Below are 19,280 nucleotides of genomic sequence, written 5' to 3'. Positions count from 1 at the left end.
CAAGCAGGGTGCCATGTGGCCAGCACAACGACCAACCGCCTTTACTGAAGTCAGGTACCCATTAGAGTTGGGTGGACTCAGGGGCTCCCTTAAAATCCCAGTCTTCACCGAGATTCGAACCCAGGACCCCAGGTTCGGAAGCCAAGCCACTCAGCCACCGCAATCCCCATTTTTACTTTGCATCTAAAGTTTTTCCGCCCTATATTTGGCTCCTTCTGTAAACTGTGATGTTCTGAAAATAAAAAAAAAAAGGCGCGCAATATTTTCAAATGTACAATGGCGACCTTGTTTTACGTTTACTGACGTCATCGCTTATAGAGGTATCTCCTTTTTTGACAACGCACAGTAGGCCCACCATTTTACCATAAGAACAATGTGTATATGTACATGCGCGTGTAAGTTCATCTCGAGACACGCTACGTCACAAACACACACATCATCCGACATTGCTTTCATATTGTTTTGGTTTCGGACTTTCAGAAATTAACGATTTTACATAAAAGGCCCAAAATCTCATGCAGGACGGTAAAAAAAGTTACTGCTAGCAGGGTTCGAACTCTGGACCATAGTGACCATAGTCCGTAGACATACAGCAAGGCCATGAGTACAACAAAATACCTACTACTTACAAATGTCTACATAAGGAGGAGAGTCGATAATAAAACATGGAGGATACAATTAAGTTGCCTAATTGGTTGAGCAGAATGATGGAGACTCAAATAAATAAGGGAGGGGGGGGGGTGTTCTAAGATAAAGGGACATAATTTTTAATATGACAAACCCTTTTTTTGTGTACAGTTTTCTCCTTTTTAATTAGTTTAGTCATTAATAAATATCAAAATTAATGTAACGAAATGTCGCGAATTTAAATACTGGCATAGTTTACAATATGATAGTATATCTTATTAATAATAATTATAATAATTTTTATTTATAAAGGGCTGTTAACAAACATGATGTAGGCTCAAGGCGCTGTGATAACATTACAAACATAAACACAAGAGCTAAAATGACAAACTAATCTAAAAAAGTTGAAAACAGATAGACGGATAGATCTTAATGTTCTTCTTGAAAGTAGTGTAGTAGTGTCTGTCTGAGGTCAATGTGGAGTGATCTTTTTATTTTATTTTTTTGCAAATTACAATGTATGTATTGAAAATGTGAGTATATTTTAAATTAAGTTTTCAAATCAAAGTGATATCAGAAAAAATAATTTAAAAAGTAATGGTACTGTTAGTTGACCCATTATTTTCAGCTCACTCTTTCTGCCTATTTGGAATATTATATATAATATATAAAACACAAAGTAAGGCGTATGTATGTTTGTATGTCCCACATGGAAATCAAAACCGTTTGAGCAATCTTGATAAAACTTGGCATTAATGTTCCTTAGGTCATCGCAGAGACCGTAGTGTATCTTAAATGTTCTCCCACAACCGCAACGGGTCATATTCTGCTAGTGGCTAGTACGTTATATTTTTACCACTTGCCATTCTCAGATCCAATGGAAACTTTACTCTTTGTCAATGACAACACATGAATCAGTACAAAATTCTTGAATAATTATTTAATCAATTAGTTATAATTAATCCATTTTGTTTTACATAGAAAATGTACTAATGCAATGGTAGATGAGCCTTGTGTAGAGAATTAGGTCAAATTCAGATTTCAGACTCGATCAGTTTTTGTTTTCAAACTGCTTTTCAAAACGCAGCACGGAAACCTTCTATCAGATACCCACCACTTCCTGCCCAATCGGTCTATAAAAGTGATTGAACCATATTGCAGTGAGCATTCCATATTTGGGAAACAAAACAAATAAAAATATTTCCGATAGCTCAAATTTATTTTGTAAGTCTAGAATAGTCTAGATCAGTGGTGCTCAACCTAATTTGACCAGCGGGCCATTTTAACTTTCGACACATGTGTTGCGGGCCACATCAACAAAATGGTAAAATATGAAATCAAAATTCACCTGAAACCATTTGAAACTTTTGGATCTAGTTCTTACATTAATTAATGGGATAGTTAAAGTCTATCATTTTTTACGCGTCTAAAAATATTGCTTCATTTCTACTTAAAATGAGAGCAGCATTGTAGCTACTTTTACCACCAACTATTTTCTTGTCTCGTTTTGATGAAATCTCTAGGCGTAGTTTAACCAATCTTTTTATACGCGGCTCAAATCAGGAAGGCCGTTCTATTTGTTTTATAATGCCACTGTATATGTTGTTGTTTTAAACATCCAGACTTTCTTTACAATTAAACTATGTTGGCTTATTATCATGTTCCACAAAAAAAGATCCATTCACTTTTCCTGGTAGATTCTACATTCAGAGTTCCATTTCACAAACTCATACTCGTTAAAGGTCATGGTACCAATCCATCAGAGAAAAAGTGAGGGCCCTAGCAAAGGTAAAGATATATTTTCAACTTTTTTTTTTGAAGGGGGGAGAATTTATTACTTTTTGTGCCGACTTTTCGGCGGGCCAGTTGCAACCACGTTGCGGGCCGGTTCTGGCCCGCGGGCCGTACTTTGGGCATCACTGGTCTAGATCTATTAAAATTTTAATCATATGATTCAAATTAATTGATGCAATCTCACCCAATATTAGCTTTGTTTATTTAAAACAAAAAAAGGATGTATATATATTTTACTTGTTAGTTTATCTGGTCCACTTTCATAATTGAATTTACGTTATGCAGTTTTAAGTAAGCTATATTCGTGTTTTACTGTCTTGCTTACTCCCCCTAGCAAAGTTTATTTTTTTCTCGGCTACCTACACAAAGGCTTCTATATATAATTAAGCTGTCTCTGATCGCTGTACACCCTGTTGATCCCCTACCGGGCAACCTACCGAGACCTTACCTTCAGGTTTTTTGTACAATGATTTAATTATATGTCTTGGCCCAACAAACAGCAGACCTAATTGTCTTTCTTCAAGATCAAGGGATGGAACACTGAATCAGAATACAGTGTAGGCCTATAGACTAGCAGGTCACTATAGCAGTATATAGGCCTAGTCCATAACGGTGTGGTAGCCTACAACCTCATCGCTATGATTATGAAAAATCAAGAATGCTAAAGCTTTTTAAAGTTTTTTAAATCCCAACGATTTAGGGCATAAGGTTGCCTGAGCTATCCAGGAAAACCAGTGACTTGGCAGAATTTAGGTCATTGGTTAATATGCATGACGCGTAGAACGTAATCATCTTCTTTTTTGAAGTAACGTCTGTATCATATAAGATATGATAAAAATTTCGCCTTCTAGATACTCTTTTTAAAATGGAGATCTACATGCCTATAGCTTGAGTGGTTAGCATTTCACTAGGTTATAAATTCAAATAGATGTAAAATATTAGATTATTTGGTTACTTGACTTCATTGTATATTTCCGCCTAGCTTTTCCCGGGCAGATGTAACAGACTGGTGAGGCGTATTGTCTTTACTACTTCCTCAATCCATGTTCCCAGGTTCTTGTTCCTCGCATGTGTTCCAATTAGGCCTACTCTAGCAGTATAGGGACTAAAAACGGACTTATTGGTTGACGTTCTTATTAAGTGGCCAAATACCCAAAACAGGGTAATGACTTGTTGTACCGGCACCTTAACAAGGTGCTTGTAAGTATGGTACTACCACATCTCAGATCATCATGTGATATCCGTATGTGATATCCATCTATTGTCCTTAGACATCCAATTTAACAAATATCGACAAATATAACAAAATTAAATATTTTGAATGCTTGTTATATTGCAACACCAACATAAAGGGCTTCAAGTCAAGAAACATCAAACAGGCCTGAAATATGAAAAGAATGACAGAAGGACATGTCGTAACTAAAGACAATCGTGTAATAGTGGTGATGAAATACTTGCTAACGAACTCAATGACTTTTACTGTGGTTTTGAAACTAACAATTGTAATCACTTAAATTGTTAAGGCCGTGAAAGGGTTAATAGATAAATTGTCTTGAAATAGAAATGACTAAAGATCTAAACATTATGTACCTATAATAAAATCAATCAGACAGAAAGAATGTATTTGTTCCTTTAGCAACTGAATCATTGAATCCAATCCAACTTTCTTTCACATGCAAGGTTTAAATGAAACTGGCGTGAACGTATAGTTTGTGTGCTACCCTACAAATTGTTTGCTCTGATAATGTTATGTGATTGCCTCAACGACTATATATAGGGCTTTTTTTTTTTTTGACGATACGCACCGGTATGGCGTACTGGCACCTATTTGAAAAAAATTATTACTTTTCTTGTATTTTAACGTATAGGCTATTATAAATTTTTAGTGGTTACAAGTTAGGCAATCAACTACTGAGTACCGTCACCTAATCACTGAGTACCGGCACCTATTTTTTTTACAGAAAAAAAGCACTGTATATATATATATATATACACCTTATAGACAACTATTTTGTATTGGTGCAATGAGTATAAAGCAATAAATTCTCTACTTCTATAGTCATCAGCCCATTTGGCATCGTATCGTTCTTAATATCCATCTAAAATAAGTGTCTTTAAAATTTGTCACACATATTTTTATTTGTGTGTGTCTTTAGTAAGTCATATAATTATCGATAACATTTTGATTTCAAATAATGTATTTGGTATTTTCAGATGGATACAAGAATGACATGTGTGCTATATTTCCAAAGCATTGGTTTCTTTGTCTTCACTTTATTGTCTGGCCAGGTAGAAGCTCAAGGTAAAATTGAAACATGATATTTTTTTTTACAAAATAAATCCTTCTCGTATGAGGCTTCAATAAGTCTTATAATTTCCACAATAAGTTACTATTTGACTTGGAAAATGTCAACTTGTAAGCAAGAGGAAGGGGTGAAAGATTGTCTACACTTGCCTAGAAGGCTCGTTTTGAAATGATAAACATTTGATTTTGTCTCTTGGCGAATATGATATGTGGTAATAGCGTAAATTAAAAGATTTTTACCCTACGATCTTTACAATTTATTCTCATTTGTTGTTAACATAAAATATGGCATCTACATATTACATAATTAGTAGTTGCGGCGCTGGCGTTGAGTGGTAAATACAGTTCTTTATTTCCAAAACACTGGGTTTAAGCGAAGCAACATCCAAACTTTGCAGGGAATCTTTGAAACTCCTCCTCTTATAGAACTGAATTAAGTTATTATTATATATTTCTTAGAAAAATTACAATGTTGGCGACGTCCAAAGTGATGAACTGGTTTACTGGGAATTTGTAGCTCTTTTAGGCCTACAACTTTCTTTTAGGAATTGAGTTTCATTGTTACTGTGTGTGGGTTTTCTAATGTTAATTAGAGCAAATCGTGGACTGTGGGCGGATGGTTTTGGTTGTGTAGGATGAAGAAATTGTGATAGAACCACAATATGCAGAGCAGCAGATTGTAAAAGATAATAATGTTATTATCACCTTCTCCTTCATCTTCTTCGTTACCATTTTACATGTTGGAGGTTTCAGATATGTAATCATATATCTGAGATGAACTGTGCTGTGGTTTCCAGATCAGGCAGTTCTCCTTATAGTTTTTCTTCTATAGGAGGGTTTTGGGGTAATAGTCATACATATCAACTATAAGATAAGAACATTACATTTCCATCTTAGCTTGATTTAAAAGCTTTTTTATCATAGCTAATTCATTTATGTATAGATATACTAGATCTAGATCTAGTCCTTGTTTTGTTCCAGATCCATGTCAATACACTGGAAAGACTGAACTATTTTTAAAAGTTCTTGAAAATATTCAACTTAGTAAGTTTTTTTTTCTGTTTCTAAAATTCTTGCAAACCTTTTCATATAAATTTTTTAAAATGTTAAACAACTATAACATTGTTCTGCTACTACAGAGAAATAAATTATTGTAGACAATATAAACATAAAAAATAATTAATAAAGAACTCATGTTGATATGAGTACAGATTAAAAGCTATCAATTTTTTTTACGCCACATCCTTTCAAGTACTTTTCACAAAAACATCCTCAACAAATAATGATGTAATATAGACATATTAGTACAAACCAATATATTACTTAAAAGGTAATTTTTAAAAAATAAATGCACATTAGATTTTAAATCTCTATTTTTTTTATAATTTTATTGAATACTGCAAATAAAGAAATCACTATTACAACTCAATTAATTTATTGACACTCTCTAATTCTATAAATCAAATAAGAACATAAAACTAAAATGTTATTTAACCTTGGTTAGGCCAATAATAGAATATGCATCCTCAGTTTGGGACCCCTCAACTCAAGAAAACATTAAGAAACTGGAACAGACACAAAATAGAGCAGTGAGATTCATAACAAACGAATATTCACATTTGACTAGAGTAACACCTTTAGTAAAATCACTAAATTTAGAAAGCCTTCAGGACAGAAGGCTCAAAAGTAAAGTAGCAATCATACATAAAACACTGAACCATAATCTTCAAATACAAAAACAAAATTTAATAAAATACTCTGAAAGACACAAAGATAAAGGCACATTCCTCATCCCATTGCTAGGACAAATTTGTACAAACACTCCTTCTTCCCTAGTGCTATTAGAGCATGGAATGGGTTGCCTGAGCTAGCCAGGAAAACCAGTGACTTGGCTGAATTTAAGTCATTGGTTAATATGCATGACTAAATGCATGACGCGTAGGGCGTAATCATCTTCTTTTTTGAAGTAACGTCTGTATTATATAAGATAAGATAAGATAATCTAAATCTGTGTGATATTAAATTCAAATTATATTTTTTTGTTCAGATGAAGTTGTGTACACAGCTCCTTTTACAGAAAACTATTCCATCATCTCAATCGATGCTATTATCTTAACACCATCATCAATTGGCCTGTTTGCATTTAACATAGAGAACAGAACTCTATATGTTAATGATACTCTTGATGCTGAGAAAAAATTACCCAGTCCTAGGATAGAAATAAAATGTACAGAGCGAGCCACAAGTCGAACAGTAAGTTTCTGAATTATCAATATGATTGTTGTCAAAGAATTTGAAATACATGTTAGCAGACATTAACTTAAGTTAATTCTGTAAGCAATAATAACACAATTAACTTTTATCCTTTATGAGATAATTGTTGGAATCCTTTGGTCATTGTCACAAGGCACATTTATTGACCAAGATGCTGATATTGTAAAAGATTTGCATCAAGATATTCAAACTTCAAAAATAAAAGAGAACTAGAAAAAAATAAATCTATAAAATTATGAGAAGTGTGGCTAAACTCAAACTTTTGGTAACATTAAGATATAAATGGACAACAAAATTAACATGCAAATTTGACTGGAAATTTACTATGTTTTTAAAATAGTATTTGTGTTATCATTTTGATTAAGATAGATACGAATTTGTATTGGTCCAGTCAAATGGAAATTCAGCTTGACTACAATAGACCACCTCAGTGTAACTACTTTAACAATATAAATATAGCTATCTGAAATGTGCAAAGTCAACATTTGGTGTTAGATAGTGAAAATTCAGCTCATATGAGCTAATAAGTTAATGTAATTGTACTTGACTGTTGGTAAACATGGTATGTTTTTTTCTTCTTCAGAAAAGTATATATGTAATGATATCTATTGATGATGTCAATGACAATGCTCCTGTATTTCTAAAATCTATCTACAGTATAACAGTGTCTGAGGTGAATTTTTAAAGAAAAATATTTTATTCATGTATTACATATTCTTATCAAAGTATAACTTAAATCTTGCCATGGGTTTGTCAAGACCTATCTTAGTGTAACATCTGACTGCTGGTTTAGGTAATTGTGAGGCATTACTATTTACTGTTTATTAGAGCTGCTCATGAGATAAGACAGAGCAAGTTCATCACAATGTTGATCACCATTAAGTCCTTTAGGGTTTTGCTGTTTTTCACTTAATTTGTTGCTATTTTGTAGTAAGACTTAAAACAATTGTGATCTGATTAAATTAATATAGCTATATCCCTATTACTTGGAAAGTGCTAAGAAATTGCATCATGGTGAAATGTGGTCATCTGCAAAGCACTATATTTTGTACCTCCCATTCCTTTAAAAAAATGTTGATGTAGTTTTTACAGCTCTAGCTTCATGTTTGCAAAAAAACAAAATACTCACTGTGACAGGTGGGGAAATGTGACGTGTGTTTGGCACGTTTTATGTCTAGGGGATGATTATTTTTGAAAGCAATCACACCCCCACTTATCAGCATATGAATCGGGAGCAGACACGCAACGAGGCAAAGCAATGAAAGATAGATACAAAAGTTAAAAATGAAGAATATTTATTTACATAAATATACATATAAGAATAAAAAGGGGGAGGGTTTGCATCTATCTCTAGTATATTCTATGTTTAATCATCACTCTTGCACCTAATAAGAGAGTATGTCACTTTGTCCTCTGACTTAGCTGGTATTCCTGTTGATGTCGCAGCTGGCTGTGTCCTGGCTTGAGGTTCTGCAGCTGGAGGTGGCGCTCTAGCGGATAGAGGGACGCCGGCGATATAGTTCTTGTGGAGTCTCAGTCCCAAGTTCTAGTATCTGTAGTGGGCACAGTATGGCGGGTGGCCGGATACCGTGGGCACAAGGTTACTGCGGGCAGAGCTGATCTGCCGTGGGCAGCGTGGTTGACAGGATATGTCCAGTGAGTTGCAGAGGGTTGGCGTAGCTATGACGTCTCACACAGATCTGGTCTATAGGGACGTCGCACCTAATAGCTTGACAGGTGGGCTGTCGAATAGGCGGGCAATGCCGATAGCGCCAAGTGGTAGAGTTGAGTAGATCTCAGTAGGCAAGTGCAGTGCTGAATAGCACTAAGCACATAGATAGTAGGTGATTCTTGATATCAAACAAATAGTTGATCCAACAAATAGGCAGACACCTGAGGGAGGCTGCGGATAAATAAAGACAAGTTAGGACATGTCTCTCATACATCTTATCGATGCCCTCGACTGAGGTGCATTCGTCAGATTGGTAAAATTGCTTTAGAGCATAAAGGGGAGATGATGACACATGGGATTTGGAAAATAGATGGCAGATAGTAGCAATATAAAAATGTACATGAAAGGGAACGTAATAATATAAAAACATACATAGAAGGGGAAATAATAATCTCAAATAAACAACACAGGTGGATAGCGAAAGAAGGGGGGGGAAGTGAAATGGGCGGTGGTCAGTGACCCAGATGGTTTGTTTACATATGGCCGTGGGTCGAGAACAATGGAGCGTGCTTGAATGTACAGTGTGTCCGTTCAAGCGGGGTAACTCTCATAAGAGTAAAATGAGTAAAGCGGAGATAATTCATATATCTTCTCTAAACGCAGTATCAGTGCGCTAGTAAAATTATCACGGTTGTCAGCCGAGATAAAGAAAATAGAATAAGATGTACAAGTATATACATGGTTGCATCAACGATCAATTGAGCAACGTAGCATTAATAGATTAATGCAGTCCATAATTAAATATATAGGACAATGTTTATGTTTTCTACTTACGCCAGTGAGAAATACACAATGCACTAATTAAATATAAATGAACTAAGCAAAATACACATGATAATATCCAATAGAAATATACACAGAGTAATTAAGATGGAACTTGTGATTAAGTTCGGCTTACCACCAGGTATTCCTCTAGGAGAAAGAATAAGTGATATAGTCCAGACTCGATAGCTCAGCTCGAATGAGAAAGAGAGGGTGATTTGAGTTGGTTTACTATATATATATGCCTGAAAAGTGTGGGCGGACACTGGGATGTCCTAGGCTAAGATTTATCTTACACGTGGGTGGATTTGACTCGAGGTGGGAGCCGCACCTTTGGAATATCACGCGGTGTGTTGACCAGGGTAATCTCTTAGATCAAAGAGAGACGTGAGAGAAAAGGGGGGGGGGAGGAGAAGGATTAGCTTGCATTCAAACCAAGGTGGTGTCAACCGCGACCGTCCTTCAGACATCCGGCGGGCAAGACAAAAGAGATTGTGTGTTTACCTTTCCCCGATCAAGGGCAGATAAATGAAAGGACGCGCTTTAGCTATCTCCAATGTGGTCAACTAAGTCTAGCCTGGAGCGGAAAAGGTGGCGCGGGTGGAGAATTTAGGGGTAGGAGGGGGAAATAATTAAAGTAAAATAAATAAATAAGGAAAAATAATAATTAATGCTGTGATAATTTAGAGTGACTCTGACAGCGAGTTTTTGACTTGTCACACTCACTCAAACAGAAAGACATTATTTTATATTTTATTTTATATATTTTGATGATAGGGAATGACTAATCAGTAGGTCTCCATTAGCTGATGATAATGAGTGATTAAGCAATATATAATGTGTTGATGATACATTAAAAAGCAACATATATTAATTATGATGATAATGAATGATTAAACAATATGTATGGCAATGATGATGAATGAGGGTAATTCTTTAATTTGTTATGTATCATTATATGGCCTACTGTAAGTATTATAATATAAGTAGACAATGTGCTTCAGACTGCTGATGTTGGAACAGTTATCACTTCAGATGTGAAGGCAGTTGATGCTGATCTAACTCCAGCATTTAACATTGTTTACTACAGCATATTAGATGGACCTTATTCAGTAAGAAATGTTTTTTTTAGATTTAAGAAGATTATCTTTCACATTTTTAATGCATCACACTGTAAATAAAATTTGAAATCTGTGGACATCACATAGATCTGTAGAATTGTAAGCTGACTTCTGTAGAAATAATATAGAATTATAGACTTAACCATACAAATTGACCACTATGGGAATCACATATTCTCATAACAAAGTTAGAAGGCTTAAATAGAAACATATTTCCAACATTAGTTTGCCAGCTTCTGATCCATTTATTCTTGTGTTCCAGTAATTTTCATATAACCCATGTCCTGCACAATATGGTAGATAATTTACAAATACTCTCCCATCATACACTTGACACATACATTTGCAAAACAAAAAGTAATTAAAGTAATTAAAAGCTATTTATTTTTTAGGATTATTTTAGCTTAGCACAGATGTTGTCAACTGATCTCACATTGGCCAAGAAACTAGATTTTGAAACCATTCAACAAATGAATCTTACCATCATGGCTAAGGTAAATATTTTTTTACTATAATAATGAACCCATTGTGCCATTGAAATCAGTAACTGAAAATTATAATCCAATGCATCTCTTCTCACTACATTAATATTTATATTTACCAAAAAAAAGATTGATAAAGTTGAGTTTAAAAACTTTATTTGAAGGGATGCAAAGTAGAGAATATTGTTTTATACTCATGACACAATAACTGCTTTGGGATTTACTAGAAAATACATTGAAAAGACATAAATCAACCACTGCTAGACAACAGTTATGTCTGTGCTGGATGTGACAAAATATGTAGGTCACAGCTGGAATAGCATAGCCACTTGAAAAACTGCACTCCTCATTAATTTTTGAACTTGAGGACAAGCCTTTTTGATTATTTTATATTCATTGAAATTTTTTATCTGGCTTGATTTCACTGGTTAAGAATTACTAAATGTGTTTTTAAGGAAGTGCTTGACCAAATGTACATCTGACTTGGTTTAAACTTCCACTGGTTAAAGTTTAAAGGCTTATCTTAATTCACAGGATAGTCCTAAAGAAGGAATATCATTTAACACTACCTGTCTGCTTATCATTAACATCAAAGATGAAGATGACCAAAACCCAGTATTCAATGCCTCCATGTATAGAGGAACAGTGATTCACAATGCTAGTTTGGTGAGTATTATACTAAAAAAAATTTTCACGTTTTATTATATTATATTGTCTGCATGACAATTATATTTGAATCTAATTTTTGTAAATATAATGCTAAAAACAACAACATGAAAGGAAATTTCCATTTATTTGGATCAATAAGTCTTTTATCTCACATATGTGCCTAACTATGTTTTACTAATCCTGTTGTCACAAATCTAGGATGCATGTTTAAATTTCTAATGTCAAGCAGTGCAATTAAAAAATAAATAAATAATTTCAATGAAGTTGAATAAATATAAGTATTGACAATATAAAATATGAATGAAATGTTAAAAAATTAAATTTATTTTAAAAAGATAATAGAAAAAAAACACTGGATATATACAATGACTAAAATGTAAATGTAAGTTGTATCCATTATATGCATGATTATTTACAAAAGCAATAATTAATCACTGTGACACTAATGTCTACTTAACACTATGTTCAAAGTATCTTTGTTCTCTATGCAGGGCTCTGTGGTTCCTATTGAACCTAACATTTTTGCTTATGATCCAGATGTCACTTTCCATACAAATGTGACATATTCATTTCATGGTGAGTTCAAGGAGAAACAGCAAATTTAAAAAAAACACTTTTAAGGTTGAATGTTCTTGTATTTTGAAAACATTTAAAATATATCTTTTTTCTTTTGTAGTTCTTGCCTAAATGAAATATATGTATCAAGTTACAATCATAGCATTGTTGAAGTTTTATACATTTATATAGTCAATTTAAAATTAAATCAGTCATGAATAGTTTCAACAACTATTGTGTTGGTTCCAAACACCACCATCTTTAAGTCTTGAAGAAAAAGTGCTATTTTAATTTTACCCTATTGCACAAGTCTTTTTATTTAAGGGACTTCTTATAATATTTATATAATTACTTCCAAAAAGTGGGGGTTTTCAACTATTTTTTATTGTGGTTTGAAAGACAAAAAAAGTTGTATACTTTAATTTAGTAGTTTTCTATGTATATTAGTGTACATCTGAACAGTTGGATCTCATTGAGTAAAAGATATATTTAATTATGCTATATACTCAAAAACAAAAACACATTTTATAATAATCATGCATTAATCCTTAAAATAACTGGTAAAAGATATCTGTCATTAAATTTTTCTTGAAATACAAAACAAAACATTTTCAGGTGATGAATTCTTTTATGCACAGTGGAATCCATTCCTTTCTGGACTAGATTTGTTCTCTCAGAATAGTTCTGGTATATTAAAATGAATAAAATATTCCAATGAGCAAATATTTTCTGTTTGCATGTCTCCTCTGTTCTGCTGCATGCTTCAAAAAACCTGCATACAACAACTTATATTTGTGTCTGTACAATTATTTCTTTCCAATCCTTAGAACTAATTTGACTGGAAGTTTCTGCTTGTTGATACTCATTATGTAATACTCAATATCTAATAAATAAATCTTGAGGACCTCTGATCTGAAAGTTCACTATTAATATTATTACAAGAAAACAATACCTATATTATTTATGATATACATTATTAATTTTGTATGACTATTGCTATCAGATGGCAACTTTTAAAGGAGTTTATTGAATGGCTACATCAATTAAATTAAATTATAGCTTTTATATAGCACTACTTTCATGCTTACAGCATGCTCAGACCACTATGGTCCAATCTCATTTGTGAACCAGTGGGCGAGGGGGTATCTGGGGAGGGGGTGTCTGGGAGAAGGTTTTCTGTGCCGCCTTTAGGCACTCAGTAAACACAACTCTGCTTGAGTTAGGTGTCTAACCTCAAGCCCCATTTATAGGTAGCCAAGCCAAGTCCAAGAGGACTTAGCCTTTCTACCACACTTCCCACTTGCACTTGATGATACCTCAAATGTTAAATAGTCATTACTAATCATTAGTTGAAGTTTAGGAACATTGTGGCACAATCATCACTAAATGTGCCCAAAGGTTGATGGGTTCCTACATGCCATTAGAATGTAATCATGGCAAAATATCATTTTCTATACTACTAAATTAAAAACACATTCTCTATAAACATTATTGTTTAAGCGCAGTCATCATTTCAGTTACAGATGTCAGAATGAATCTATTTTAAAATTAACTTTTTGTTCCTGTATATCTCATTATAATCAGTGTATATTTATGTCTTTTAATTATTTCACACTATGAAACAATTGATGCTTTTATGGTCTTATTTATACATAGTTGATAAAACAAATCTACTTAGCTTAACTCTATATATTTCAATTATTATCATTATTTAGCAATCTTTTGGTTTGCTTCTCTAAATCTTAAGATATATATTTATAATACTGGCTACTTATACTATCACCAATATAATTTTTATATTATAAGGGCAATTATACTACATATGACAGATACAATGAAACCACATCTTTTCTTCTTCTTCTCTCTCTCTCTCTTTATAGGAGTAATAATAATAATAATAAAAATAATAATATCTTTATAATTTTTTTTATGCCTAATATATTTAAAACCATTGATAATAACTTTGTTATGTAGCATGATTTAGTCTTACTACCGGTACCTTTAAGCTTTATTTTCTTTGTTTATAATAGCCTATATTTTGCATACATACTTTTTGGTAAAACAAATTATCTACAAATTTTGTAAAATTGATATTTGTTTGAATATTTCTTTTTAATACGCTATTTTAATTTTTAAAATATTCAGCTTAAAAAAAACAACTCTACCCATTTTTGTTTTAAAAAGCACTTTTAGATTGTTCTCAGTTATATTTATATAAAAACATTATTGCTATTCTGGTTATTTTATGTGGGATGTTTTATAAAAATTATGTCTGCACAAACAGGTCAGAGCAACTCAATACTGGATATCAATCCTGTCAATGCCATGGTTACCCTCAAGTCTAAGCCAGAAGCATCAGATGTTTACTTGTTGATACAGGTATGGCTGAGGGAAATCAAAACTAATATTTACAATTGCTATCAAAACACTAAATCTCTTGAAATATATCTTTCGTCTTAAATGAGTAGCTACTACTACCAGTACATTAATTCTACTTAAAGGGTTATGATAAGTATTCAAAATGGTTCCTTGATATTATGTCTGTATTTTATAAGTTAACAAATTTATACCTATATCTATGTGAAGGAATGTCAGGTTGATTGATGAGAAGTTTGAAACTTGGAACATATTTTATTAATAAATAAATTAAAAAAAAAAATATATATGAAATGCATAGGATATACCTATCTTCTCATTTGCAGTAGCATTTGTAACTTAAAAGCTATCTTATTTTAAGATGTTACGATATTTGACTGAAGTTCAAGGGTTTCAATACATTTATTGTATTTATGCCTTTTTAAAAACTTGAAATTCAGAAAATAAATTCAAATATCGTTAGCATGCTAGTTCTTATTGCTAGAGATGATAGTCCCCATCTAAATGTTTTTAAAAAGATTGAAATTAGAAAATAATGCTTAAGCAAGTGACCTTCTTTTGTTGGTAGAATCAACAGTATGTAATTTAATTCACATTATCATCATTGCAATCTATACAGTCAAATCTTTTTAATGCTCTTATTTATTAATGGAGTTTTTTTTTTTAAATTACAATGTATATTTTAGTTCTCATACTAAAGCTGATGCAATTATACAAATCTGATTGATTCAAGCAATCTGTTGAATTTCAGTGTATAATTAGAATTCATTGTATAGAGAACCAAATATAATAGACATAAACATTCTTTTACGACATCAGTATAATAATCCTTTTTTTTTTAAATTACCTTGATGAACGCATGGTGATTTTCATTTAAATATTAATGAGTCATTTAATTAATATCTTGTTAATAGGCAACACAAGTAGATAATCCTTCCAGGTATGGTGTAGCTTTACTGGCCATACAGGTACAAGGATCCAATGTCAATGCCCCAGTGTTTACCAGGACAGCATACAATGTGGTCATTACAGAGTTTTTCCCCAAAGGTGAAGTGGTGACTACTGTTGTGGCCAGTGATGCTGACAGTGTAAGTAATAGTCTCTCTGACCTTTGTGTGCTTATAATTCAAGCAATTATTTTCAACATTAGATATTTGTAGCACTAATATTTTTTTATTTGTTAAATATAAGACCCTGAATTAGCTAAGGGAATATGCATTACTATGTATATTATTTAAGACATCTTAGACATAAAACAGCATCTTATATTATAGTAAATCATCAATGATCCACATCCTTGGACTGAGTGTAAAATGATGTTTTATGTTATGCAATGTAATAAAGAAATGTAATGGCAAGGAAACTTGTTTAGCGATGAACTCACTTCTAAAGTTTCACTCTATTTGTTATAACAGAATTTCTTTTGGTTTATTGAAAATAACGTAGAAATGTATAAATTATCTTTTTAGAGCTCTAAAGAAAAGATAAAAGAGTGTATTGAACAAACAACAAGATGCGCAGTCATTTTTTGTCAATTTAAGAATGTTAATTCTCTTTTCTATACAAATTGAACTGTTTTTATATTACATTTGTAATATTTATTTATTTATTTTTTATAAGGGTTCTAAAATACTGTACAGCCTCGATGATGCTACATTGCATTTTTCTATAAATAATCTTACGTGAGTAGATCTTATAATATCATTTTATTATGAAGAAGATGTGTCCTATTCTTGTAAAAATGCTGTTATTGAAATACTCTATCATTTAAAATTTTGTTTCAGTGGAGATGTTCTACTAATGAAAGAACTGAACTATCTCAATAAATCTCAGTACATCATGCGTGTCTCAGCAAGTGATGGAACCCTGGTTAGACATTTTTGTTTTCCTGTTAAAAAAACAACAACACATGTGTATTTCCCACTATCTAACAATGGCCCAAAATAGAAGTATTTATACACTGATTGCTAATGGTAGGGGGAATAATCACTTCATTAAAAGAGCAATATAATAATTTGTTTTCAGTTCTACTTCTAAATAAACTACTTGGTCATGTGTTTTCTTGCTCTGTGTATCTCATGTTTTGTTGTCTTTTTTTAAACACCTGTGATAAGCTGCAAGAAATTGAGAACCTTTGACTTTCTTAAAGTTTTTGTTACCTTTAATTTTTCAAGATATATGCTTTGTAAACACTGTTACATTACATACATTGCACCAGAGAGATACAATACAGAGTTTTAATAATTCATTGTTCAATTCTTCATTTTCAAACCTTTGGGATTTTTAGACTCTTTCTCTGTTATTTATTTTGGAAAAAAGGGTAAGATAGTTGTTCTTTTGTTCATTTACTTCTTTGGCCACTAGTCCACCTTATAGTCGTGTTTAGAAAGAAAGAGAGAAACGAAGTAGAATTGGCTGAAAGTTTGTCTCATCAAAATTTTTTAATGATTAAATAGGAAGTTGAGTTTGACAAATGTTCGAATGTCAAGTTGTCTATTTCTATTTACACTTGGTATAAATTTGAAATTAAAAGTTAAAAAATGAAAAAGTAAAGACCTTGCAATCTATAGGGGAGATGTTTCTGTGTCCACTGATAATAAGGGTGTCATGTGGCCAGCACAATGACCAACTGCCTTTACTTTTCCCCAATTATTGTCAGGTACCCATTAGAGATGGGTGGACTCAGAGGCACTCTAAAGATCCCAAAATAAAAAATTCCAATCTTCACCAGGATTCAAACCCGAGACCCTCTGGTTCAGAAACCAAGCCTCTGCACCTCGAACATAAAAGTTAATCTCAATAAAACATTAACACAAAAATATGCCATACATTTTTTTTATACTTTTATATCACCAACCATTTATAGGCCTACTTATAAGAAAAAAAATGTATAAAATAACTCAAGAATAAATGTTTTAGAATGATAATAAAATATTTTTAATTTTTTTTTTTAGCAAACAAATGCCAGCTTGACAGTCAGTATTTGGCCTGGCAATAGATATCCTCCACAAATATTGACAACATCACAACATGTACAGGGGCAGAGAGTTAAAGGATTTTTTGTTATCAAAGTCCAAGTAATTTACTTTATACAGATGGCTGAGATAAATGTATTGTATCTAGTAGAAACAAATGTCTGCTGTTGTTATTTTAGATGTTTCATCATGAAAATGATTAAGTGCTAGCCCAAACCTCTTAATGGATGATATGGGATAGTTGGCAAGGTTTGCTAGAAGTACCACATGCTGTTTTAATATGCTTCTTATTCATTTGATTTCAATTACTGTCAATTAAATTTGAGCCAGGTTAAAAGCATTATCTTAACTATCATGTCATCCATTGAGACTTTGGTTGTACTTTCAAAAGCATTATTACTTTTCTTAATTCATCTTTTGGAGAACTGCATGGCTTGGGTACTTGACAACTTGAATGGCTTCCTTTATGGTAGAGAGGCCTGGCTGTATCTTTGTCATCCTATATCACACTTGATACATAGTTTATAAAGTATCAGCATTTTTGTTCTTTTTATTTTCTCACTGTCTCTTAGATTTACATTTGGCATGAAGAAATCTTGCTTGCTGACATATGATGTAAAAAAAACTAAAAAGCTAACCATCAAATGTATTTCAATGCCTCAGATCAATAAACTACAAACATATACTCTTATTCCATTAATAAAATCAGTCTGATACAAATAACGTGTCTTAGATCAATACATAATTGTTCAATTTTGTTATTTCTAGGCTAATGACAGTGATATTGGGACAAGGTTATCATACACACTAATGACTTATGCAGAGTAAGTTTTTTCTTCATTTTTTGTGTTTAATTCTATTCCTTTGTTAGGGTTAGGTTTTTTGAAATATGTGTATATTTAGAGAATATTACTTATTATGCTATTCATTTTTAAATAGGGGTGATTTAGGTCTACCTAAATAGTGAATTATTCCATTTGACTGATTTCTGTATTATGTGTTTATACTATGACTGAGATGTGATTAGTTAATCTATGATTTTTTTTTCTTCTGTAATCTGTTTATTTGATGACCATTATTTATATTGATATTTTAATTCCAGCTTGTTTTCAATTGACCAACAAGGACAAATTAAGATAACTTCTGAACCTTACCTTCTAGTGTATGACTCCTATCCTCTGACAGTAGTGGTATCTGATAATGGTCAACCTAACTATCAATCCTCTGTAGTTATCACAGTCAATTTTCCCATTAATGCCTCATCCCTGACCTTCAGCAGACCATCCTACAGTGTGGTCATAACAGAGACGTTTCCAAAGGATCAGGTCATCACAACTGTGCAGGCTATTAACAGTATTAATGTAAGCATTGCTATCTTATGTTATAAATTATAGATGAGTGTTTAAACACGCAATGTGGATTGATATGTCCTACCTCTGTTCATTTGTTAAACAAACTGTTAAAGTTAATTAGAGAGAGTTAACCTACTTCTTAAAGTTAATAGCATATATTCTGTAATTTGCTTTTTGAGAAACTGGGAAGTAGATAAAGGTAAATGTATATGTCTGGGCCTGATAATCTTTTTATGCATAATCTATAATTATTGTT

At 32.5% G+C, this 19,280-nt stretch overlaps 1 protein-coding gene across 4 annotated transcripts in view; it reads left to right on the top strand.

Annotated features, from left to right (window-relative positions):
• LOC106056278 (cadherin-related tumor suppressor-like) overlaps positions 1-19,280 on the top strand; it is a 58,129-nt gene that overhangs the window by 27,379 nt on the left and 11,470 nt on the right. For 3 of the 4 annotated variants that reach the window (XM_056012748.1, XM_056012749.1, XM_056012746.1), the window contains 16 exons: positions 4,636-4,723; positions 5,708-5,770; positions 6,774-6,979; positions 7,584-7,673; positions 10,499-10,606; positions 11,008-11,109; positions 11,632-11,763; positions 12,258-12,342; positions 12,937-13,008; positions 14,606-14,700; positions 15,612-15,785; positions 16,318-16,379; positions 16,482-16,566; positions 17,652-17,774; positions 18,441-18,496; positions 18,775-19,033. In XM_056012748.1, the coding sequence (XP_055868723.1) occupies positions 4,636-4,723; positions 5,708-5,770; positions 6,774-6,979; positions 7,584-7,673; positions 10,499-10,606; positions 11,008-11,109; positions 11,632-11,763; positions 12,258-12,342; positions 12,937-13,008; positions 14,606-14,700; positions 15,612-15,785; positions 16,318-16,379; positions 16,482-16,566; positions 17,652-17,774; positions 18,441-18,496; positions 18,775-19,033 (1,800 nt within the window). The remainder of the gene's footprint in view (positions 1-4,635; positions 4,724-5,707; positions 5,771-6,773; positions 6,980-7,583; positions 7,674-10,498; positions 10,607-11,007; positions 11,110-11,631; positions 11,764-12,257; positions 12,343-12,936; positions 13,009-14,605; positions 14,701-15,611; positions 15,786-16,317; positions 16,380-16,481; positions 16,567-17,651; positions 17,775-18,440; positions 18,497-18,774; positions 19,034-19,280) is intronic. The other variant, XM_056012750.1, reaches the window with a different exon arrangement.

Source organism: Biomphalaria glabrata, chromosome 15 (assembly GCF_947242115.1).
Source record: "Biomphalaria glabrata chromosome 15, xgBioGlab47.1, whole genome shotgun sequence".
Classification (NCBI taxonomy): Eukaryota; Metazoa; Mollusca; class Gastropoda; family Planorbidae; genus Biomphalaria; species Biomphalaria glabrata.
Note: the sequence above shows the minus strand (reverse complement) of the source record. Positions and strands in the feature narration are given on the sequence as shown.